This window comes from Petaurus breviceps, unplaced genomic scaffold (genome assembly GCF_028583685.1).
Source record: "Petaurus breviceps papuanus isolate PSGF00001 unplaced genomic scaffold, PetGlider_PUasm1.0 90977, whole genome shotgun sequence".
Classification (NCBI taxonomy): Eukaryota; Metazoa; Chordata; class Mammalia; order Diprotodontia; family Petauridae; genus Petaurus; species Petaurus breviceps.
In genome coordinates, this window is record NW_027187391.1 from 4,856,202 (window position 1) to 4,881,894 (window position 25,693).

Sequence of the window (25,693 nt, forward strand, 5' to 3'; positions counted from 1 at the left end):
ATTTCCCTGATCATGGCTTTCAGGTAGTCCAATATTTTTTAAATTGTCTCTCCTGGATCTATTTTCCAGGTCAGTAGTTTTTCCCATGAGATATTTCACTTTGCCTTCTATTCTTTCATTTGTTTGGATCTGTTTAACATCATGTTGATTTCTCTTAAAATCACTAGCTTCCCTTTGCTCCAATCTAAATCTGAGGGAACGATTGTCCTCATTGGGCTTTTGTGATTCTTTTTCCATCTGGCAAATTCGGATTTTTAAGGCATTCCTCTCCTCATTGCCTTTTTGAGCCTCTTTTGCCAATTGAGTCAGTCTGTTTTTAAAGGTGTGATTTTCCTCAGTCAGGCTGTTGACTCTCATTTCATAATTTGCTTGCATTGTTCTCATTTCTCTTCCCAAATTTTTCTCCACTTCTCTCATCTGCTTCTTAAGGTCCTCTATGACCTGTAACCAGCTCACATTTTCCTTTGAAGCTTTTGATGCAGGAGTTCTGACTTCACCGTCTTCCTCCTGTTCCATGATTTGCCCTTTTTGTCCCCAAAATAGGAGTCTAATGTTGGAGTCTTCTGTTTGTTTTGCTTTCTTTGTCTGGTCATGTTGCCCAGCAGTCACTTGACCCCTAGACTTTTTACCACAGTAGGACTCTGCCACCAGACAGGGGAGCTTTCATCCCAAATAACTGGGGTTAAAACCAGAGGTATTAGCTGGGTGCCCTCTCTGAAGCCTCCACATGCTCTGGCAAGCTGGTCACACACCTCAGGACCTCCACCCTAAACTGCAATCCGGATCCAAGCAGGTTAAAGCAGGAGTGATTACCCCTCAGACTGTTTGCTTGGTCCCCCTATACTCTGCAGGCCAGGATCTGAAGCTGCCACGTGGCACTGGCTGTGCCAGGCATCTCAGTGGCTTCTCACCCTGGGGGCCAAAGCCAAGCTCTCCCAATTACTGGTCTCACAGTCCACACTGCACTGACCTCGCACTTTGTCCTTTGCATCTATGTGTTGATAAATTGGGAAATGGCCACAGCTGCTGGTGATCTGGAGTCCCTCCAGCCAGGGGCTGGTCAGGACTGCCCTTGGGCTAAAACCTCTGGCTCACCTCAGCTCCTAGAGTACTGTGCTGGCCAATTCCTACTGGCCTTCCAGGCTGTCCTCAGCAGGAGATTAGCTTCTCTGTGACATTTTGTGGGTTCTGCATCTCCAAAGTTTGTTTAGAGTCCCCTTTTACATGGATTGGGGAAGGTAGAAGCTGGAGCTGCAGGGAGGTCCTGCTTCTACTCCGCTGTCTTGACTCTGCCCCTAGGATCTCTCCACCACTTTCTTAAGTCTAAACAATAAACAAAATAAATCAAGCCTTGAGTTGCTGCATTTATTGATTTCTGAGGCATAAAGACTCATAGTGAAAATTTCAAAATAAGTTTTCCTAGGTTTTAAGGTGGCTGCAGCAGACTCCTGGATATATCTATCTAGTTGCCTTATTACTAATTAAACTGATAATTTTTTTTAAATCTATTATTTACTAATTCAACTTAAAAATGAAAACAAGCCAGTTATGTGTTATTATAAAAGCATATTTAATATAAAATAACTATTTTTTTTAAAAAGTAAGAAAGTTAGCATTGATTTATATGTCTTTTCAAATGATTTTAATTCCTAGTTTAATAGAAGACAGATTCTCATATCTGCTTAAACATTCAATCTGTTGGGTTCTTGTTTTGGTTGAAGCATATGAAGAAAATCTGGCCTCACTCAGCTAGGCAGTAAGAAGTGGAAGGGATATTGTAATATAAAATTAATGTCATTCAGTGGCACACCGTGCCCAGAGTTCTCATTGTATGCTCCCACCATGGCGTACCGAGGCCAGGGCCAGAAGGAGCAGAAGGTGATGGTGCAGCCCATCAACCTCATCTTCAGGTATCTCCAAAATAGGTCCCGAATTCAGGTATGTCTATATGAGCAAGTAAATATGCGAATGGAGGGCTGCATAATTGGTTTTGATGAGTATATAAATCTTGTATTGGATGATGCAGAGGAGATTCACTCTAAAACAAAGTCAAGGAAACAACTTGGCCAGATCATGCTAAAAGGAGACAACATTACTCTACTACAAAGTGTCTCTAACTAGAAGTATATTGTCAGTGAAGTTAGAAGACACTTGGAAGGCAATATTTTTTTTCTTTGTTACATTCTGTGGGCTTCAAAAGCCAGCGTCACATTTTTCCACATTATTTTGATCTTTCTTTTATGGTATTATAACAATAAATGGGTTGCTCTGGGGTTTGTTCCTATTTAAAAAACATAATGTCATTATCATGATGAAAGTGAGAACTATTAGTTTAATGGATAGAGTAACTCTCAGAGATAAAAAGACCAAGTTTTAATCCTATCTCTGATCACATATACTAGTATGATCATTGTAATGGAAATGCAAATTTGGAAGATCTTCGCTGCCCCTAGGCTAAAGTGCACCTGAAGCCTGGGGTGGGAGGCTTGTTTTTCAGTAGATACTTCTTGATTGGCCAGTGAGTCAATAAGGTTGTTACATTCTCTGAGCCAGGAGAAGGCTATATAAGCCCTGATGTGTAGCTTTGTTTTGGGGGCTCACTTTGAGAAGTGTTCTGTGATTTGATCTGTATTCTGGGAAGCCGTTGTCCAGGGCCCCCCCCCCCGGCTTTGAAAAACCCAGATGTGGAAACCCAGATGTTGACTGGGTATGGATGTAATGGTTGGACAGTTTGGAAATCTGTCTACTTGATCTGTTTCTGTCTTGATAATTGTGCCTGTATACTTTGAAGTTCGGGGTGCTGACCTTTTCTCCTGAACAAGGTAAACGATATATGTCTGACTGATTAAAGCAAGCTTGTTAACCCATTTTGAGTTGCTTTCCTTAAACAAAGCAGATCCAAGAACCTGTATGAGCAGCCACCCTGGAGACACTGGGGTGCTTGCTGCTACAATCATAGATAAGACACTTGACCTCTCAGTATTTTTGGTATCTCTCTTAGAGTTGCGGAGAAGAAAATTACCTTTGGAAGAGAAGTTTTGTTTGCCTGGAAATTCCTTATATTAATGGAATCACAGATCCAAACTGTATTCCTATCATATAAAGAAATAAGCCACAGGAAGGGGGCAAGGTGGTTCAGAAGGGCTTATAGATGAATGTTATCAAATGATTAAAGGGACATTAATGACAATATTACAAAATCATCTTAAATAAGAGAAAAGGAAGTGAAACACTATATTTAACTCCTTTTATGAAACATGTATCATGTTTATACTCAAAAGACACAGTGATAAAGAAAAGGGTAAGATTATTCATAATATTGATACATTTAAAATAATATTGTAGAGATACCATAATAATATGTGTCCAAAATTATTCAGCATGATGAAGTTAAATTTGTGCACATGTAAAACAGTAAAAAAAATCAATTTAATTAATAGTATAAAAATGAAAACCAAATAATTATGCAAATAGATATAAGAAAAGTCTTCCACATGAATATCACTAATTTATGTACAATATCTTTAAAAATATAGTGATGGAAGCATCCTTTATTAATATAATTCAAAGTGTATATGTTAATATACATATATATCCATATAAACATATGGATATTTATGTATATAACTTTGTATAAACAAGAACTAGATTCATTTGCCATGAAGATACAGTTAAAGCATTCAGAGGCAAATTTGGATGATATCTCCCTCCAGTATTATTTAATGTAATAATGTAAAACATATCTATGGAAGTGGGATAAGAGGAAGAAAGCAAAGGTAAATTGTCTTGAACAAAGGGAGGCAAAATTATCCCTACTGTATGATTTGCTTGGAAAATCTTAGTTTATCAGCAAAGAAACTAATTAAGGTGATTAATAGCTTCAGTTAAATAGCAGGATCTGATCAAACAACATTGTGTGTATGTGTGTCTGTCTGTGTCTATGTGTAATATGTGTGTGATTTAATCAAAGGTAACCAAAATATTTTGAACAGAAGTTAGAATATGCCTTTAAAAGTGAAGATTTCTCATATTCATAGTTGCATTGTATCAATACAATAGGAAATACCATATTATTTAAACTAAAACCTTAGTGCTAAACTAAACAAATTATTAAATGGTTACTTCATTAAAAAAAGATAAAGTAATATTTATTTCGAGGAACAAAAGGCAAAAAAACCACAAAGAAATTAAAAATAAAGAAAGCAAAGCCAACATGGCAGAATAAAGGCAAGGACTTGCCTGAGCTCTCCTAAATTCCCCTCCAAAAAAGATTTTTTTAAATGCCTCGAAATGGCTTCTGCAATGACAGGACCAAGAAAATGTCAGGGGAACAATTTTTCAGCCCAAGACAAGTTGGAAGGTTGGCAGGAAAGGCTGTCTGGTGAGTGCAATACAGTACAACACAGGGACCACTCTGGGAAGCCAGAAGACACAACTTAAAGCTATATGAATGGGGGCTGGAGCTCTCAGTCCACAAACCATAAGAGGGTCAGACAACTAGTTAAAAAGATATTACCAGTGACTCTTTGCTCACTTTACATGCAGGACTATGTTGCATTGTCCATATGCTGTTACAGATTTCAATCCCAGGGCTAGGAGGAATACCAGCATACTAGTGCTTGTGGCTCCAAAAAGAAAAGGATACCAGTCACAGTTCCAGGGTGGGAAATAGTAATTGTATTTGCACATATTTCCAACACAGACCAGGAAAGCAGTGACCACACTTCTCCTTAGATCAAGCCACCTTGGAAGAACTGAAAACTTACAGACACCCAAAAAAGCTTTGAAAATAGCAGCATGAGAAACCTGAAATTTGGAACAGTGCCTTCTCCATCCCAGGAGCATATCCCAACTTTAATATAAATTTAAAATTCAAGAAATGGGCTAGGGAAATGATCAAACAGTCAAAAAATGACCTGATTATAGAAAAGATACTATGGTGACAGGGAAGATCAAGACAAAAACCAGAAGAAGACAACAAAATCAAAGCACCTACATGCAAACCTCAAAGAAAAATGTGAATTGGTTAGAGGTTCAAAAAGGATTTCTAGAAGAACTCAAAAAGTATTTTAAAAATCAATAAGAGAGGTATAGGAAAAATTGGGGAAAGAAATGAGAGCAATAAAAGAAAATTATAGAAAGAAACTCAAAAACTTGGCAAAAGAGGCATAAAAGTCTGCTGAAGATAGCTCCTGAAAAATTACAATTGGTCAAATGGAAAAAAGACATAGGAAAAACTCACTGAAGAAAAGTTAAAAGCTTGGCAACATAAGCAAAAATACTGAAGAAAACAACACCTTGAAAAAATGGAATAGGTTAAATGGTAAAATAGGCACAAAAATCCACCAAAGAGAAGTCCTAAAAAGAAGATTTGTTTAAATTGAAAAAGATATACAAAAACTCAATGAGGCGAGGAATCACTTTAAAAGCAACATTAGCCTAATGGAAATGGAGATACAAAAACTCACTGAAGAAAATAATTCCTTAAAAATTAGAGATTGCCAAGTAGAAGTTAATGACTCCATGAGATATAAAGAAATAATTTTTTAAGACAAAAGATTACAAAAAAAGGAAAGAAGATGTAAAATATCTCATTGGGAAAACCAACTGACATGGAAAATGGATCAAGGAGAGATAATTTAAGAATTATTAGACAATCTAAAAGTCATGACTAAAAAAAGAGCCTAGACATCATCTTTCAATAAATTATCAAGAAAAATGCCCTGATATGCTACCACCAGCAATCATCTTCTGAAAGAAATCCCAAAATGAAAATTCCCAGGAATATTATAGTCAAATTCCAAAGCTCCCAGGTCAAGGGAAAAATACTGCAAGCAGCTAAAAACATTCAAGGCAATATTTCATGCAAAAAATGGGCATTACAAAAGACAAAAATAGTAGGGATTGAACAGAAGCAGAAGTGCTTAAGAAGAGGTGGTAAGAAGACATAAAAGAACTATATAAGAAAGATCTTGACATCAATAACCATGTTGGGTGCTTTACTGATCTAGAGCCAGACATCCTAGATAATAAAGTCAAGTGGGACTTAGGAAACACTACTAAACATAAGGATAGTCAAGGTGATTAAAATTCCAGTTGAGCTACTTAAAACTCTAAAAGTTGATATTATGAAAGTGCTGCACTCAATATACCAGCAAATTTGGAAACATCAGCAGTGGCCACTGGATAGGAAAAGACCAGTTTATGTTCCAATTCTAAAGAAAGGTAAGGCCAAGGAATTTTCAAATTACCATACAATTGTGCCCATTTCACATGCCAGCAAGGTTATGCTTAGGATTCTGCAAAATGGCCTTTGGCAGTACGTGAACTGAGAACTACCAGAAGACCAGTATGATTTTCAAAGAGGCAGAGGAATGAGAGACCAAACTACTAACATACACTGGATTATGGAGAAAGCAAGGGAGTTTGAGGGGAAAAAAATCTATTTCTGCTTCACTGACTACACTAAAGCCATTGACTGTGGATCACAACAAAATGTGGCAAATCATCAAAGATATTGGTGTACCAGATCATCTTACATGTCTCCTGAGGAACCTATATTCAGACCAAGAAGCAACAGTTAAATCAAAACATGGGAAAACTGATTGGTTTAAGATTGGAAAACAAATACAACAAGGCTGTATTTATTGACCCAGCAATATCATTGGTGTGTCTGTATCCCAAAGAGATTAAAGAAAATAAGAAAGGACCAATTTGTATAAAATTTTTTAGCAGTTCTTTTTGTAGTGGCAAAGAATCGAAAATTGAGGAGATGCCCAACATTTGGGGAATGGCTTAACAAGTTGTCGTATATGATCATGATAGAATAAAATTGTGCTATTAAGAAATGATGAGCAGGAAGATTTAGAAAAACCTGGAAAGAGTCACATGAACTGATGAAAGGTAAAGGAAACAGAACCAGAAGAACATTGTATATAATACCAGCAATATTATGATGATCAATTGTTAATGACTTAGCTATTCTCAGAAATACAATGATCCAAGATAATTCTAAGATAAATGATGAAAAATATTAGTCCATCTCCAGAGAGAGAACTGATGGAGCCTGAATGCACATCAAAGCGTAATAAAAAAAAAAAAACTTAAAAAAAAATTTTCTTGGTCTGTGTTTTCTTTTGCGACGCAGCTGTTATGGAAATATGTTTTGCATGAATGCATATGTATAATCTATATCAATGTGTTTGCTTTCATTGGAGGAAGATAAAGGAGAAAGAAAAAGAATTTGGAAGTCAAAATTTTAAAGTTAAAAATTTTATTATGTGTAATTCGAAAACAAATAAAATATACATTTTTAAAAGAAATAAAGGAATATTATCTCAATAATTATATCTCAAATCATATTATAAAATAGTAGATATAAAATTTACTTGGTTTTATATAGAAGTAAACACATGAACCAAATGTTCAATAAAACAAAAAACAGGCAAAAAATGGGTAAGGAATCTTTATTGACCAAGATTTTCCGAGGAAATTTGGTGCCAGAAGATAAGCGTACACCAGGCCTGCACAATATATGACCAGAAGGCTACTTGTGGCCCAACAAAGGATTTCAGTCAGCCCAGAAAAAATGTAGAGTATGTAAAAGAAAGTAAAAATAGAAGCAGTACTTTGTCCATGCCCCGAGTAACTAACCTTTCATGAGTCACCATTGTGCCCATTATGTAATTTGGTGGGTGAGTTACCACTGTACACTCTCTCCTGTTTGTCACATGACCCACAACAACCAGCATTGTCAATCTATCTCTAGTCTGAGAGGAGTAGGAGTTATATCTTTTCTCTGTGTTTTCAGTAGTTTCTGGCATTGAACAGAACAAAGTGAGTGCAGCCACACGCCAATGCAGCTGATGCCCACTATGCAATGAGTGGCAACAACATGAGGGCTTCTTCCCCTCCCTTACTGAGTGGCTGCCCTCCAAGTTGCATGACTGTCTTGTGCTCTCTCCAAGGTCAGATACTCAGTTCAGTATTTCTTTGTATGTGAACAATTGCTATGGAGATTTTTTTTATTCTAACATTAAAGTTTTGGGGGTGACTTTGTGAAATGGGTGATGAAAAAATATGGAAGACTGAATCAGAACATAGAAAATTTAATCTGAAGTGGACATATACTTGTTTACTTATAGGGGAGACAAAATATTGTGCCTTGTTTGCCAAGAAGTAATAGCCATTTCAAAGGAATGCATACAATCAAAACATCCTAGTTTAAGCAAATTGGACACCAAAAAAACAAAACAAAACCGAACAACAACAACAACAAATTAAAGCATCCAAATTATTGAAAAATCTCAGTGTGAACAATAGTTTTTCAGGAAAGTAAACTCAGAAAATTAGGCAGATACTAAGGTTATTTTTCAGATTTTTCAATAAATCTATTTCAAACATGATTCCAGAGCACAATAAATTTATTACTGACAAGAAGCATAATACATTCCATTAACTAAATGTAAACGGTAAGAAAACCTAAAAAAAAATTTTTAGAAAACTTGTACTGCTTCACAAAGTAATTTTTAACATTAATGTGATTTCATGATAAATAAAAATCATAAGTAATAAGTATAATCAATTGATATTAATTGAATGTCCCTTTTTAATACTATTTATTTGCAAAGTAGTTTGATCATTAGTTATACCTTTACTTGGAAAGTGAACTGCTAAAAAACTATCTGTGGCTTGAAGAAGTTCAGTCTATTTTAATTTTGGCTGTCGAGTCATACAGGTCTGGTATAGATTACTTTATATTAAGTACCCAGTGATATACTGGTAAATAACTTGGTAAACAAGCTCTCTGAGGGAAAAAAAAATGTATTCATTGTGTACTTTAACTTTAATCTCCATTATTAATATTTCTTCCATCATTTTAAGTCAGGGCATTCAATAAACGATTATATTAGCCTGTAATTTGTAGTAATTGCCAATTTCCAAGGTATAATTGCTCACTCTATATATTTAACAATCCACTCTCTGAAGCCAATATCCAGCACATCTCCATATGTCCCACACTGAGCTCCAAATATATGTGGTCTAAATGTTAAAAGGCACAGCATTAAAGAAATGTAGAATGGAAAGAAGTGCCTTTTATACAGCTAGGGTGAGACTTAACTATAACAATTTAAAATAGACCATTCCAATAATTTTTTTAAAAAGTAAGCTTTTGTACAAAGTCAATAAGAAATATGTAAGATCACAGGATCATAGATTTAAAAGGGACCTTAGAGGCTATTAAGTCTGACCCCCACATTTTACAGAAGAGGAAATTAAAGCACAGAGAGATGAAATTACTTTCTCAGGGTCACAGAGCCAGTAAATATCTGAAGTCAGATTCACACTTCAGTCTTCCTAATTCCAAGTCCAGGTTGATATTCAATATCACCAACCCACCTCTATACATTCGCAGTTGTAGAAAAAAATGGTGGGTGAAGGGCTTCATATCAAGCACCTCTGATAAATGTATGACATGCTAGGGAATTAACACAAATTTACAAGACTAAGAACAAGTAAATAATTATTGCTGAGAAGATATGAACAAACTCTTTTCAAAAGAATCTCAGTATATCTGCAAGCATGAAAAATGTTCAGAATACTAAGCACTGTAAATTAGAACAATTCTGAAACATTACCTTATAACTTTCAGGTTGGCAAAGGTGATTAAATATGAAGATTCAGTGTTGGATGGTCTGGAGAAAGACAGTCACATTAATACACTGTAGTTAGAACTGTAAATTGGTCCAATTGTTCTAAAAATCAACTTGGATTTATGAGAGAAAAGTTACTAAACTGTGTAGATCTTTTGACTCAGCAATTCCAGTCCTGGGCATATGCCACCAAGGTCGTCAATGACAAAAAGCAAAGTCCCACATATAACTAAATATTCTTAGCAGCACTTTTTGTAGTAGTCATAAATTGGAAGCAAAGTATCAACCAATTAGGGCATGGCTGAATGTGTAATATACTAAAATTGTGATATAGTAATGTGAATACCATTATAATTTAAGGAATGTCAGGCATAAGGAATTGGGGGTAACATTAAAAAACATGTACGAATATAGGATAATGAGAGCAGGAAGAGGACAATGATACACATAATAACTACCAAAATATAAATGAAAACAAAAGCACACCAAACAAATGCAATGATTAATAGTGGTTCTGATATTAAATGACTAATACTGGGTTGTATAGTATATCCTTACTCAGTAGCATGGATGGAAATGTCAAAAAATGTTTAAGTAAAAATGTTTGTATTGGATTAGAACAAATAATAGTTAAGAAAATGTGAATAAAACTAGATCTATAATTGAATATTCAGATATCACAGAGTTCAAATTCTTTGGTCATTGAAGCCTATTTGTACTTAGGAGGGTTTGTGTTGCAGTGAAACAGCATAAAGGATTCAAGGTTCTTGACCTGCACACTATGAAGAAACACTTCACTCAGACAATTTTTTAAAATTAATTCCTTAATTTTTACTTTTCAACATTCATTTCTCTAAGATTTTTATTTCTAAAGGTTCTCTCCCTTCCTTTCCTCCCCTCCCCAAGATGGCATGCAATCTTATATAAGCTATGCATTCATATACATTCATATTAAACATTTTCACATTAGTCATGCTGTAAAGAAGAATTTGAATCAAAGGGAGGAACTGCAAGAAAGAAAAAACAAACAAAAAAGAGAGAGAAAATTTTATGCTTCAATCTGCATTCAGACTCCACAGTTCTTTTTCTGGATGTGGACAGCATTTTCCATTATGAGTCTTAGAATTGTCTTAGATCCTTGGATTGCTGGGAAGAGCTAAATTTATCAAAATCAGTCATCACACAATGTTGCAGTTGCTGTGTACAATGTTATCCCAGTTCTGCTCATTTCACTCAGTGTCAGTTCATGTAAGCCTTTCCAGGTTTTTCTGAAGTCCAATTGCTCATCATTTTTTTTTTAAGCAATCAGGATTAAGTAACTTGCTCAAGGTTACATGGCCAGTTATTTCTGGGTGTGGTGCTAAATATCTGAGCCCAGATTTGATCCCCAGGTCATCCTGACACTGGAGTCGGTGCTCTTACTCACTGAGCCACCTGGCCGCGCCTTGCTCATCATTTCTTATGGAAAAATAGTACTCCATTACATTCATATATCACAACTTGCTCAGGCATTCCCCAATTGATGAGCTTTCTCTCAATTTCCAATTCTTGGCCACCACAAAAAGAGTGGCTATAAATATTTTTGTACACATGGGTCATTATCCTGTTTTTATGAGTTCTTGGAGATACAGACTTAGAAGTGGTATTGCTGGGTCCAAGGGTATGCTCAATTTTGTAGCCCTTTAGGCATAGTTCCAAATTGTTCTCCAGAATGGTCAGATCAGTTCACAACTCCACCAACAAGTGTTCCAATTTTTCCACATCTTCTCCAACATTTATCATTTTCCTATTTTGTCATGTTAACCAATCTGATAGGTGTGATGATAGAGTTGTTTTGACTTGTATTTCTCTAATCAATAGTAATTTAAAGCATTTTTTCACAGGACTATAGGTAGCTTTAAGCTATTCATCTGAAAACTTCCTGTTCATATCCTTTGATCATTTATCAATTGGGGAATAAACTGTATTCTTATCATTTGACTGAGGTCTCTATGTATTTTGGAAATCAGGCCTTTATCAGAGACATGGTTGGGAAAAAAAAAACCCTTTCCTAGCTCTGTTTCCCTTCTAATCTTGGTTGCAGTGACTTTCTTTGTGCAAAAACTTTTTAATTTAATGTAATCAAAATTATCTATTTTGCACTTCATAATGTTCCCTATCACTTGTTTGGTTATAAATTCTTCCATTCTCCATAAAACTGACAGGTAAAGTATTCCTTGTTCTCCTAGTTTGCTTATAGCATCAGCCTTAAATCTAAATCATGTGCTTATTTTTTTATTTTTACATTATCTTGGCATTCCATGTAACATGTTGGTCTATGCCTAGTTTTGCAGGAATACTTTTATGAAGAATCTGGAAATAAGTTAATTGTCACTATAATTTGGTGACTTAGAAGTTAAGATTCTGGTTTGTTTTTCTAATGAAAATAAGTTTTGTATGCTGACATGTGAATTTTTGTAGCTCAATTATTTGAATCAAATTCTTCTTCTGAGATTTTAAACTTCATTGTTCAGTCATCTGATATAGCCCAAAGACCCACAAAAATTCATTAATAATGTTTTCTTTAATATTCAAACAAGATTAGTTAGCTGTAAATATCAGGATCCTGAGAAAATAGAGTATACTCTTTTTGCCTTATTATTTTTGTCAGTAAAAAGTAGGGATGAGATTCCTTGTGGCTGTTGTGAGAACCTATTTATGATGCCCAATGCTCCTAATCTACTTCTGTCTTCAAATGAAGGATGGTTTTTGCAAAAGGAGATTCCCACTGGAGATCTGAAGTCAATATTAGCAAAGCATTTTAGAGAGCTGAGGATAACAGGAGCTATTTACCAAAAACTTTTGCCCTTTGTTATCATTTGACAACCCTAGAGTCTTACAATGGGTCTGTATTCCATTCTCTGAAATACTGAGTTGCTGAGAATAAACTCAAGAGAGAGGGATGTACCATATATTCACAGAACAATAGTACTCTGGAGGCCAGCTCTTGCAGCCTTCAACCTCCAAGCCAAGAGTATATTCAAGTCATCCCAGACAGATGACTGTCTTTCAGGGTAATATTTCCAAGACAAGTTTCTCATAATGGGAGAATCCTAAAAAATAGACACATAGACTTAGGATTTAAAAAATAGTTTTGGGAAGTTAGGAGATCATGTATAAATTTCAAAATATTTCAAATTTCCCTTTTTCAGGTGTAAACCTAACAAAGACAAACAATGCACCTTAGCATAGAAGAGTAAAATTGTCATAGTCTTGAATAGTTTATTGATAGATGCTGAAGAGAGCATGGGAAGGGATGTGAGAAGCATTTATTAAGCACTTACTATATGCAAAGAACTCTGCTAAGAACTGGGGATAGAAATAGAAAATTAAGACTAACCTGGCACTCAAAGGAGTTCACATTCTAATGGGAGAGACACATCTGGAAGGTTTCAGCTGAAAATCAGATGAATACATGCTATGGGCTGTAGGATAAAACAGCAGAGGAGAAGGTAATGCCTCTTCCTTCACATTATTTCCACTTAAAAAGCCCTATCAGTTTCTGATTTTGAACTATTTAATGACATCAAGACTTAAGAGGCAAGAACATTCTTTTCTGGGTCTTTAGTAGATGTGACTATAGCATCTGCAGGAGCAATTTCCAGGCTGCACCTCCATAGCATTTGCTTCCCCAGATGATAGCTGAGGCATTAGACTAGAAGCATTGCTATTTTCAAGGTTCCTAGATTCAGGTGCCTGGGCTGTCTCCATCAGCATCTGAGGGGAGATAGTGATCAATATGGTGTTGGTCTGACTGGCCCGACACATAATGCCTCTCATCTCTTCCTCAACATGCCTCACTATTTCAGCTCAACTGGCTTGCCTGTCCCATGAGGCAGTTTGTAGAGATGACTGGCTCCTCCTCCACAAGAGTTGCTTCCCCAGGTGATGACCATGAAAACTGGACTGGAAGTGGCAAAAAGGGGCTCAGAGATGCTGCCACTCCCAGGTTTCCTATGCCTATCTAGAACAAATTAAGATGGTAGTTTTCAATTCTAAACATGTCCTTCAGTTCCCAGAAGTGGTTATCTAGCCTCTGAAAATTCCATCCATTGATCCAAGTTTTATCCTTTGAAGGTAAGCAAAGCATTGTGTCCTGTTCTACTTTCTCATAATAAGTGGTTAAAGAACATAAGATACATGAAGAGCACTGCCTATATTTCCTTCCTAAGAATTCTTATCTCCTGGAGAAAATAGTCAAGAGGGCAGTGGAATTCACTATATCTGGTGGGACTCTCCCCTTAAGTAGACTATTATAAGCAAGAAGAATAGAGCCTCCATACTGTGAGGGGAAGTCCATGATAATCATACTTTGCTTAAGGCAGCAATCCTTGAACCCCAATCATACCTATATAAAAAGGACATCTTTATCAGCATGGAAATCTAATGGAAGGAAACATTATACTTTTCTACATTCCTCAAAATTTATACCCTAGAGCAAACAATTATCATACCCTTATTGTCAGCACCTATAAAACACATTGCAGAGAGCAAGGCACTAGAAATTGGTGGAGTCAACTGAAGAAGGCATTGAAGATAGAATGAGCCAAAATTATCAGATGTGTACTGAGGAAAAGGACAACTGTAAAACTGTACAACACATATAATTCAGCAATACTATCTGACAAATGCCCATTCAAATAACAAGGAAGGAAGGAAAGAAGAGCTGCCACTATCCATCTACCATCATAAAGTCAGTTGTCTTAACTTTTCTCTTGCCACTAGACTCCAAGGACAAACTACAACAATTATCATCAAGTTAGGAGTTATTAACAATAAGGTGATCATTGATAGAAACCAAGAAGCAATGGTATAGACAGAGAAAATATTTGGGAAGAAATAGCATCTACAAAAATTTTTGAAAAAGAATCTGTTAAGCACCCTGAGTGCACATGGTATATCTTGGCCTCAGTTGGTGAGTAGGTAGTATTTATACTATTGTTACTAACACTCTGGCCTCCCAGTTTATGAATTATCTTTAACTTCTAAAATACATAGGTTTTCTCTACCTTACCATACCAACAATTATAATCGTGCCCTAAATCTCAACATAGTTCATAACTGTGCTCTATCCTTGATCCTCCCTCAAATCATAATGTCCTATATTTCTATATCTACCTCTTTCTCATTCCTCATTAGTCCTTCCTTTGTCCCTCCTACAACCTCTAGTCTCTACGTTATTCCCTTTTCTCTCTTGTTCTGTCCTCACGTTCTTTTCTTTACTCTTTATTTCTTTTCTTTAGTCTTTTTCACCTTTTCTTTACTCTTAACTACTGTTCAACTAGACATCAGATTCTACCCTTTATTCTGTTTCACCCTTGTCATATTACCATTCATTCCCTTAAGAGGTTTGGTCTTGAATTATGCCCCAAATTTGGCTGTTCTAATACTCAGAACTGATGAATGCTCCTAAGAATGTCATATTACCATGCCAAATGGATCCACCATAAAATAATATTATTGGGTGCAGAGCCAAGATAGCAGTGTAGAAGCAGGAAAACTCCATGAGCTCCCCCCATAACCACCTCAAATGCCTATAAAATATGACTCTAAACAAATTTTAGAGCTATAGAACCCACAAAGTGACAGAGAGAAATAAATATCCTTCTGAAGGCAGCCCAGCAGACCTACAGAATAGGTCCATCACAGTGCTAGGAGCCAAGCCCAGCCCTGAATAAGCCCACAGTTTTAGCCCCAGGTTGGCCGTGACCAGCAGTGGCTGGAGTAGACCTCAGGAGAATGGATCACTGGCAGCTGTGGGGGTTTCTAGAAATATCAACCTATAAATGCCAAAAAAAAAAGTAAAAGTTAAGTGTAGAACGCTGTTGGAAATGCAGGCGGGGGAGGGGGGTAACAGAGGCACACTCCAGCCTCTGCCACCAGAGGTAAGAGCTGTGGAGGGAAAGCAGCCCTGCAGCCACCTCCATGTGGCTTCTTCAGAGGTCCCAGCCTGCAGATCATAGAGGGGCCAAGGGACCATTCAGAAGGTAATCACTCTTGCTTTAACCTGCCTAGATCTGGACCACAGTCTTGGATGGTGTTCTGGAGGTGTGTGACCAGTGAGCCAGAGTTTGTGGAGGTTGTAGAGACAGCACCCTCCTAATAGCTCTGGCAGCTGTGAAAACCCCAGAAATTTGGGACAAAGCTCTCCCCTCTGGAAGCAGAGTTCTACTGTGGCAAAGAGCTCAAAAGTCAAGTAACTGAAAGGCAACATGAGCAAGCAAAGCAAGCACAGCAATCCAACTTTAGATTCCTTTTTTGGGGACAAAAAGGATCAAAGCATGGAATAGGAGGAAGACAATGAAGTAAGAACTCCAGTACCTAAAGCTTCTGAGAAAAATATGAACTGGTTATTGGCCATGGAGGAGCTCAAGAAAGATTTTGAAAATCAAGTAAAAGAAGTGGAGAAAAAATTGGGAAGAGAAATGAGAATGATGCAAGAAAATTGAGAGTCAATTTGAATTAAAATGAGAGTCAGCAACCTGACTGAAGAAAATGACACCTTAAAAAATAGACTAACTCAAATGACAAAAGAGGCTCAAAAAGCCAACGAGGAGAAGAATGTCTTAAAAAGTCGAATTTGCCAGATGGAAAAATAATCTCAAAAGCTCCCTCCTCGATCCTGTGGATGGAGGCGTAGAGGAGAACCACCTTGCTGTGTACTACAGGGGAGGAGCTTTACTTACTAGCCCCAGTGGACCAGGCTATCATATTATGTTGCCTTTTATTACCACCTACAGATCTGTTCAGACAACACTACAAACTGATGATCCGGTATTAGCAAAATGGGTCCACCAAATGGCAGGCCATTTGGGGGTCCAGGCCACACACCAGTGGGCACAAGATCGAGGTATTAGTATCTCTCATTCACTGTTAAAACAGATAGCAGAAGAATGTCATATATGTCAATTGGAAAAGGAGCAAACTGTTCCTCGGGTAGTAACTGGAGAGATAGCAAAAGGAAAAGTCCCAGCCCAAATCTGGCAAATAGATTATATTGGTCCACTACCACTGGATAAAGGATGCAGATTTATATGTACTTGTGTTGATACCTATTCAGGTGTACTAGTAGCTTGTCCTTATAAGAATGCAACCCAGAAAAACACTTGTAAAACCCTAGATCTCATAAGTCTTATTATGGAACACCAATACAGATTCAAGGTGACAATGGGTCACATTTCAAAGGCAATGAAATGAAGAAGTATTGTATACTAAACAATATAGAATGGATATATCATAATCCATATTATCCAGAAGCATCTGGGTTAATTGAAAGAATGAATGGATTACTGAAAGAACAGTTGAGGAAGTTAAGTTCCAATAATTCATATCAACATTGGAAGGATAATTTGTTCATGGCTTTGCGTAATTTGAATAATAGACCATTGGGAGGAAGTACACCTCTAGCCAGAATGATGACCCCCAATCTGCAAATTAGAAAACAACAAACACACAAGATCCCAAATATTGAGTATTGGACCTTGAGGCCAGATGTCCCAGCACCGTACCCAGGACCACCTGGTTCGGTGGGGTATGATTTACATTGTTTAGAGGACTTTTGGTTGGACAGAAAAGAAATAAGAAAAATTTCCACTGGGATATGCATAAGAATCCCTAAAAATCACTTTGGACAGATTTTACCCAAATCAGGATTAGCAGCTCAAGGAATACATGTATTGGCTGGAGTAATAGATTCTAATTATCAAGGAGAAATTGTTGCAACATTCCAGAATTTAGGTGAAGGGCCCATACAGATTCACAAGAATGATAGGATAGTTCAAGTGATTATCGTTCCTTGTAAAACAATGCCACTTGTAAAAACTGACCCTCCTTCCAAAATAACTGTCACAGGAACTGAAGGATTTGGTTCTACTGATAGAATAAAATCAGGAGCTAAAGTATGGGTAAAACGGAAGCCAGATGATGTTCCAAAGGCTGCAGAGATTATAGCATATGGGAAGGATAACACTGTAACTATTGTTTATTCTGGAGAAGATGATTACAAAATTGTACCCTTAAATCATTTATTCTACCGTGAGTGAGGCTACAATAGTCTGGTTATTGTCTCTTTGCTTCTTCTTGATTTTTTGTTTGTTCACCTTGTGTGTTAGATTTGTTTCCACAGGCTTGGTACCCTCCATCTGTAGATGCCTGATAGCTTAAGCTGGATGTCACCCCCTGTCTGCAACTGTGATGTGTCACCCTTGGACCTGGCATCAAGCATATTAAGAACTGACCTCTCAAATGGGACCCCTAAGGACAGGGACAGCTCTACATCCGATTTCAGCAGCAAGTAGCCATAGAAGAAGAGATCTTCACCCCTTACCACAAGATTTTGGGGCCCCATTTGTTCGGGGTGGGGGGAATGATGGGGAGCTTGTGCTCAAGCCCCACCCTAAAATATGGTTTTTTGTGTTTATTGTGTGCTATTATTGTTATATTGTTGTGAAATTTTGTTGACACCAGTTATTCCTACTGTATTTTTGCCAAGTAAGGGACATGAAAGATCTTGGGGCCGAATGTAAGGGTTATGGGATTTAAAGATCTCCCATGCCCCATGGACGTGCTGACATAGCAGAGCAAGAGAAAGCAGAAAGCGAGAGAAAGTGAAAAGCCGAGCTAACGGTCCTGCAGTTGGCGGTTGGCAGCAGTTGCGGTTGCCTTTTTTTTTTTTTTTTCCGAATACCAGCATAGGTGCTCTCCATTCTTCCAATATATTGTTAAACCAATATGGGGTCTGCAATCTCTTCTGCATATTTCTTTTATCTGGGCTGGGGCTTGGCCTATCTCCTATTCCCCCTGAAGGTGGGGCAAACTTGGATACAAAGATTCAGATTCAGAAATACCTGCGGGGGTGGTTCCTGCTTCCCTGTTCATTCTAATGCTAAGTACCTTTTTTTGGTACAGCTTATGCAGCTCTTCAGTTGGAATACCATCTATTCTTCTAAAGTCCACCCCAGCTCTTAATAGAGCAGTAAACAGTTCCCTTCTTGTGGGTCTATTTTGTCTCTGAATCCTCTGGCTGTTTACTCTTCTCTCTCGAGGCAATTTGTCTTTTTCCCATTCCCCTAAATCGCTTAATTGTGAAATCTTATCCAGCACCTCTGAAAGAGGGTGCCCTATTTCTCCAATTAACAGAGTCAGAATTAGGTGCTTATATGCAGGAGGAGCCATCTTCACTATGATATTTCTATGAGGAACTCCTAGGGGGGTATCATAATATGCATTTGCATCTCCAATCAGGATAGCAGTTTTCATTACCTCCTCCTTTAGTTTTCTCATACAGTCTCTAAGTGAGTACCAGGGTCTGTCTCCCCTAGGCCACATAGATTCAGTTGGATATTGCTTTTTGCAACCTTCTGCAGCTAAAGCTAGAAGATTAGTTTTGTTATTTCCTCCTTGCATATGGTGATCCCTAAAAGCCTGGTGTACAAAAGGATTCTGACTGATACTTATGAATTTTAAACAGTCCTCATTGTCCAGTGTTATTCCTCCTGAGCCTTCATCAGTGATTCTTACTATCCAAGACACTAAAGACTCCCCCATTCTTTGGGTAAATCTACTCAATATATCAGTGATCTCCTGTTGAGTGAAATCCTCAATTATCTCCCTGGACTCTGTTTTGCCTCGGTGGTTCTCCTGCCTTCTTCTTCGTATGGGGAGAGCTTCTACATTAGGAGACTCCTCATCTAACCTTGTTCCATTCTCCTCACACACATTCTCCTGGAAGCTGTCAGGGCAACTCTGCCCAGCCTGTACAAAAGCTGCATGCACATTCCTTCTGCTAGTTTTTTGCTTCCTTTTAGCTACATGAACAGTAGCTTGCTCCTGGACCACATGAGTCCCTCCAGTTTGCTCTTCTGAGTACTGTGACACAGAAAAATCCTCAGGCAAACCAGCTGAATCCCTAGCCATCCTAGCTCTTTCCTTCAGCAGCTTATCCCTACTTTTACACATAAGGTGATAACTTGTTAGCAGCACCCAGCCTCTCCTGCACACTCCTGCCAGTTCTTTGCCTGGTTCTATGGGTATTGCTTTCAAACATCTTTCCAAATCTCCAGGTTCTCCCTCTTTTAGCCTTGGTTCCCAGTTTTCACAGGGCCCTGTGCTTTTAGCCCATTCTCTGGCTAGAGAGGAATAAGGCAAATCCTCCCAACCTGGAATAGCCATTTCTCCCTCTAAATCCCCACTGCTTCCAAATAGAGGCCTGACATTTTGTGATCCCATCCTGGTCGCCAAATGTATCAGCAATGCCATATTCACAATGCCTATAGAGATTACAAATATGCTGATATAATTATCCATCACAAAATACGTCAGGTTTGCCATTTGGGGAAATAAACTAGAAAATTTATTAAGATACCAAAAGACTGAGTCCCAAAACCAGAAAGTGAAAGCCATCAGAGTAGTTATGACATTGGCACAGGTGGATAAAGTAGAAAGCACCCACATTTTCAAGCCTTTAAAACAGAACAGGCTACCTCAGGCAAAGGTCCTCCTCTCCCCACTCACAGCAACCACCCAGCGTCCGGGAAGTGGGCTCCCAGCAGCTCCAGCCCCTGGGAGTCCTCAGCAGGAGTCCTTAGCAGAAAGTCCTGCTCCCAGCAGCTCCGGCCCCTGGCAGTGCTCAGCCGGGGTCCTAACTCAAAAAAAAAAAAAAGGCAACCGCAACTGCCGCCAACCGCCAACTGCAGGACCGTTAGCTCGGCTTTTCACTTTCTCTCGCTTTCCGCTTTCTCTTGCTCTGCTATGTCAGCACGTCCATGGGGCATGGGAGATCTTTAAATCCCATAACCCTTACATGGAGGAAGGGAAAGAATCTGGAATTCAAATTTGTAAAATGAAGTGCTTAAAAATTATTATTATTATTATTTACATACAACTGGGAAATAAGATATATAGGCACTGGCGTATGGAGATCCATCTTGCCCTAATGGAAAGTTAGAGGGGGGATAATATAGGAGAGAGCAGATTGGGGGAGGAGGTATACAGTAGGATTGCTCTTTTGGGGTGGTGGGTAGAGAAAAAACAGAGAGAAAATTTGTAAGTCAAAATCTTGTGGAAATGAATGGTGTAAACTAAAAATAAACATAAAATTTAATTTAAAAAAATCATATTATCTAGTCTCAACTGAGTCCTCACTATTGTACTGCAAAACTTTTATACTTCCATGATTCATTCACTAGTTCATTACCTTTAGGAGCTTTTCCAAAGTTTCTCTCCTACTTATTAGTTCTCCAGTGTCTTCTCCCCTTACCCCGACCCTCAGTTTGTCCTAGACTTCTATTTGCTGAGAAATTCGAGACTTTTAGCTTCCTTTTCCTCTGCTCTATATTTCAGGGCCTTTCTACAGCTTCTGTTGTCTTCCTAATCCCTTTATATTTTCTTGACCCCACTGACTTCTGTTCCTATTATTCAACTGACACTGCTTTCTTACATGCTTCCAATAATCCCTTAATTGCTAAATCTGGTGGCTTTTTCCCAATCTTCATTTTCTTTAATCCTTTTGCAACTTTTGACTTTGATGACTTCCTTCTTGAACACTCTTTCCTCCCTTGACTTGCTCATTCCCCTATCTATATGACTATGTTTTTTTCCTCAGGCTACTTTTCTAGTTCATCATTCATTTCTTAACGTACAATTCCATTGGTGGGGTTCCCTGCCTTGGGCTCCACTCTGGAACTTTATGTTCTCTATTTATACCCTCTCTTCTAAAGATCTTATCAACTCCCAATATTTCAAGTGCTATTCCTGTACAACAATTTAAATATTGCATCTTTTCAAATACCCAAAGGTAGGCAACACAAATAGGATTCCCTACAAATGGTATTCCATTTTCCAGATGGAAAAACTGAGGCTTAGAAAGATTAATGATTTTTTCCAATGTTATAGTTCTAATAAATATGAATGTTGGGTCTTGTCAGCAGATCTCCTGAATCCTTCATCGAGGGAATTTCCATTCTTTACATTCCCCCCCAAAAATTGTGTGTGTGTTGAGATCTGTGATTTTATCAGTATAGCAGGGTGGAAATCCCCTAAATCAACCATTTCTGTATTACTGATGATCTCAGCCAAGTCTCTAGAGCCAACTAAGTCATTGACTTTTTTGTTTTGCTTTTGTTTTTTGAGTCTGGATCTCTCTATCTCACCCATGTGTGAAGTACTACAACCTCTCACTTGATCCATTTCACCATTGATGTACATGGAAGCTTTGACCTGCTCTACTCCCTACATATGCTGGTTTACCCACTCTTAAGCCACTCTGATGGTTCCTACTTCCAGGCCCAAGGGGCTTACGATTTTGCTTTGTAATGTAATTCTATGGTGTAGTCAGCAAGGAGTACAAAGCTTAGTGCCTCTATTTGTTCCAGGATCCATGGCCATTTTGATTGAGATTGTAAGGCCAGGGATCCTGGAGGGGTGGAATGTGATAGTAATGAAATATAAAGATCCCCTGTATTGACTTGGTTTTCAAATTGATTGTGTTAAAACCCAGAGCTTATTAATCCCACCTGTGGAATGGACTTGTTGACGTGAAAAGAGAGTGCTGAACTGGGAGGAGCTGGTGATGTAGATTTGGAGAGACACAGGAGAGAGGCAGAAGAACTTTTTTGGATGCAGCACCCTCATGGAGGCAGAGAGACTGAGAGGATTGCTGAGGGCCAGTTTGAATTGCCCTGGACTTTTGAGACCTGCCCCTAGAGCTGCCAAGGACTGAGGAGATATGGCTGTTTTGCTGGTACTTTGTCTGTCTGTTTTGATGTTGTTTTGCCAGATTTGTCCACTGGTGAAAGACAGTCCTGTTGTTGAAGAAGTCCTGGAACCTGGCTGTTGGTTAAGAGCTTCTGAGACTGTTCTGCAGACAGAGAGTGAATACTGTCCACTGGTGAAGGACAGTGCTGTTGTTGCAGGGGTCTGGGAACCTTTCTGTTGGTTCAGAAGCCCTGCAGAAGGATTTTCTTATTGTATGTTTACAGAAATCCTGGGAGAGTGTTTTACTAATGTTTTCAGGGGTCCTAGGACTGTTCTGCAGACAGAGGATGAATTAATGAAGAGACTGGCAATGTATCTTGTGTCCTTACTAAGCTTTGTCTCCCCAGGAACAAAGATTGCTGAGAACTTGCCTCATGTCAAGATGAAGAAAAGACCTCCATTTGGGTATTAAGTGCTGTGCTTAAACTTGTTGTAACTCTGGGGTAGATTCAATTGTGATCCAGGGGGTGGGGAACTTTTAAACTTTTTGTGTTCTATGATTGAACAAATGAATGTACTTTACTTATGATTGGAAACTAATCTCCATTTGAGAAGAGGGGCTTTGTATGGACTAAATGAAGGTGCAGCCTAGGGGTGGAACAGGGACTTTGTAATTGATTGAATGAATGTAAAGTCCTGGGGTGGGGTAGTACTTGGAGATTATTTAATCACACTTAGTAAATGCTGTATTTTGGATGATGTCATATTTTGGTCTTCTCTGTTCTTAATTTGTCACTGAATAAAATGGAGAGCACCTATGCTGGTATTTTGAACCTTGGGAAGTTGCTTTTCCTTGGTATTACATTACATGCTTGCAGACACAGTTGATGTGCCTAATCAGTTTTAACCCATTGAAGCTCAGAAATCCTAAACTAAAATAATCCACCTGATCCAGCCTCTTCAGGAGTAGGGATTACAGCTGTACATCATTCTGACATTATAGAGTTTTCTAGAACAGTGAGAAATTGTCTTGTCCAGGATCACACATTTTTATCTGTTGAAGGCAAGGACTGGGCACAGATCTCCCTGACCCCAGGTCTGTCCTCTTGTCATGGTGCCATCCTATCTCTCAAACATTCTCATCCTGTCAAAATATGGGTATTATATGGCATGGTATAATGCAAAGAACACCGAGTTTGGATCCATATGACCTAGGATCAAATTTTCCCTCTAACATTTATTAGTTGCGTGATCTGAAGAAAGTTATTCTTCTCTGGGACTCATTTTTCTTATAAGAGAATACAATAATGAGGGTGATCTCTAAAGTCCCTTCCAGGTCTAAATCTGTGGTCCTATGAAAAGATACATGGTCACTTATTCTGACCTGTGACCAACTATGATATAGCCAAGCTAAACATAGCTTATTTTAGGTGTTTGTTTAAAAATCCACCCCCACTCCTACATTTTTAAATAGACAATCCCTGCTTTTGTGACTTCCAATATATTACTTAAGTTTTGCTTATTTTTTAAATAAATGCCTAAAAAAGATTGTCAGTCATAATTCAAAAGCAGAATTGGGAGTAGGATCATTTCTCTCTGTTGGCTGTCCACTCTCAGTTTTGCTAAGCTCATTTTTCTTTGTGTTTCTGCCAAGACACGGGCCTAGATTTCACTCCTCTACATGCAGGTCTCTGTGATTGGAGACTAGGTGGTGGTATATAGAGGAAGCAGCAGCATGCTGCATTTCTTTTTATCTTTTCCTTTTTATTTTTTCCCTGAAGGAAAGTGTTCTTTTCACCTCTTAGGAGCCACACTACCAAATGAAAGCCTCTACAGTTTACATTAGCATCGTCAGCCCCATAAGCAACCATCTGTTTCAGCTGAGGAGTATGATCTGTCAGTTTGGTTTTAGGTAGTGATGCAATGGTGAGAGCATTTTCATTGTTGTCTTCCTAGAAAAACCACAGAGTAATTAACCATTCCAGTGCTGGGTACAAAAGAGATCACCCAGTATGCTTCATTAGGCCAGATTTCTGCATTATTTTAAGCTGGAAGTTTAAAAATAAGCTACTTATTGTGCTTTGTTGTTCCCTAAAGAGAAAACATGCTCTTTAGAATAAAGGCAACCTGGATTTCTTGACATACTGCTTCATTTCCATGCCCGTGTGTGAAAGATGAAACAAAGTATTGCTACTATAAACAGACAATCACAATATGACAGTGACAAACACCGTGGGACACTTCAGTCACCAACACAAGACTGCTGACATCCTGGCCACAGGCTAAGTGAAGTAGAAGGTGGGGGAGGGGGACTGGAAAAAAAGATGAGAAGAAAGAAAAAGGGTTTCATTATAGCTAGGTTTGGGGTGCAAAATATTAGACTGCGTTATACTGCAGGGCATTTTCCTGACTAGAATAATTGACTGGTCACTCAAGACAAAGCCGCTGAGGTTTGTTTTTCTCTTTTCATCCAACCAAATCTTCCTCTTCGTATGTTTTTGAACTGGATTTCTCTCTTTTTCTCATATGCAATATGTGGTTGCCAATCTAATACTGAGCTAAGGAAGAGTCTGATGTCCTAGAAAAATCTCTGCATCCAGAGCAGGAAACCTGGGATTAAACTGCAGTTACTTAAATCATTGAGTATTTATTAGCGTTTCTACAATGCATCTGGCACTGTTCTAGGTGTTGAAAATAAGAAATCAGCAAGGAACTAGTTCCTTCCCTCAAGGAGGTTGTATTCTATTGGGAGAGATAACACATAAATATACCAATATATATAAAATATGTATGAATATATTAATCTTCCTCAGCCTCAATCTCTTCCTTTGTTAACTGGGAGAGTTGCATTAATAGAAACTCATGCAACTACAAGTTGGACTAAATATCTCCATGGTACTTTCTGACCCTGATTCCATGATGTTATGACTTTTAAGGTACCTTCAGTTTGAAGTCTTAATAATAATCATGCAATGGATATTGAAATGCCTGATTAATGGTAAAGTATTTTGAGATCCATTAAAAATAAGCACTCTGTTCAATTTAGTGAATAATATTTTTTGTCAGCAATAAAGAGATGCCTTCTATAGCTAGATAAATTATTATGAAATATTTACCAAGTAGGAAGCACTGAGGTAAGTGCTGGGGATACAATAAGAAAGCAAGACCGAATTTCTCTTAAGGAATGTCCATTCTAATGGAGGAAGATAACAGATAAAGGAATGTTGAAAAGAGAGAAATGGCGAAAGTGAACATAAAATCCAGAGGGAGACAAGAAGGGAAGTAGAACTCTGGACTCCTGCAAAATC

At 38.1% G+C, this 25,693-nt stretch overlaps 1 protein-coding gene and 1 long non-coding RNA gene across 3 annotated transcripts in view; one reads left to right on the forward strand and one right to left on the reverse strand.

Moving 5' to 3' along the window:
• LOC138153013 (uncharacterized) overlaps positions 1-25,693 on the reverse strand; it is a 665,929-nt gene that overhangs the window by 206,240 nt on the left and 433,996 nt on the right. The gene's annotated exons all lie outside the window — the stretch shown is intronic.
• On the forward strand, positions 1,802-2,298 carry LOC138153296 (small nuclear ribonucleoprotein E-like). The gene has a single exon (XM_069077436.1). It carries the CDS (start codon positions 1,843-1,845, stop codon positions 2,119-2,121), a length of 279 nt encoding a protein of 92 aa, XP_068933537.1. The 5' UTR covers positions 1,802-1,842; the 3' UTR covers positions 2,122-2,298.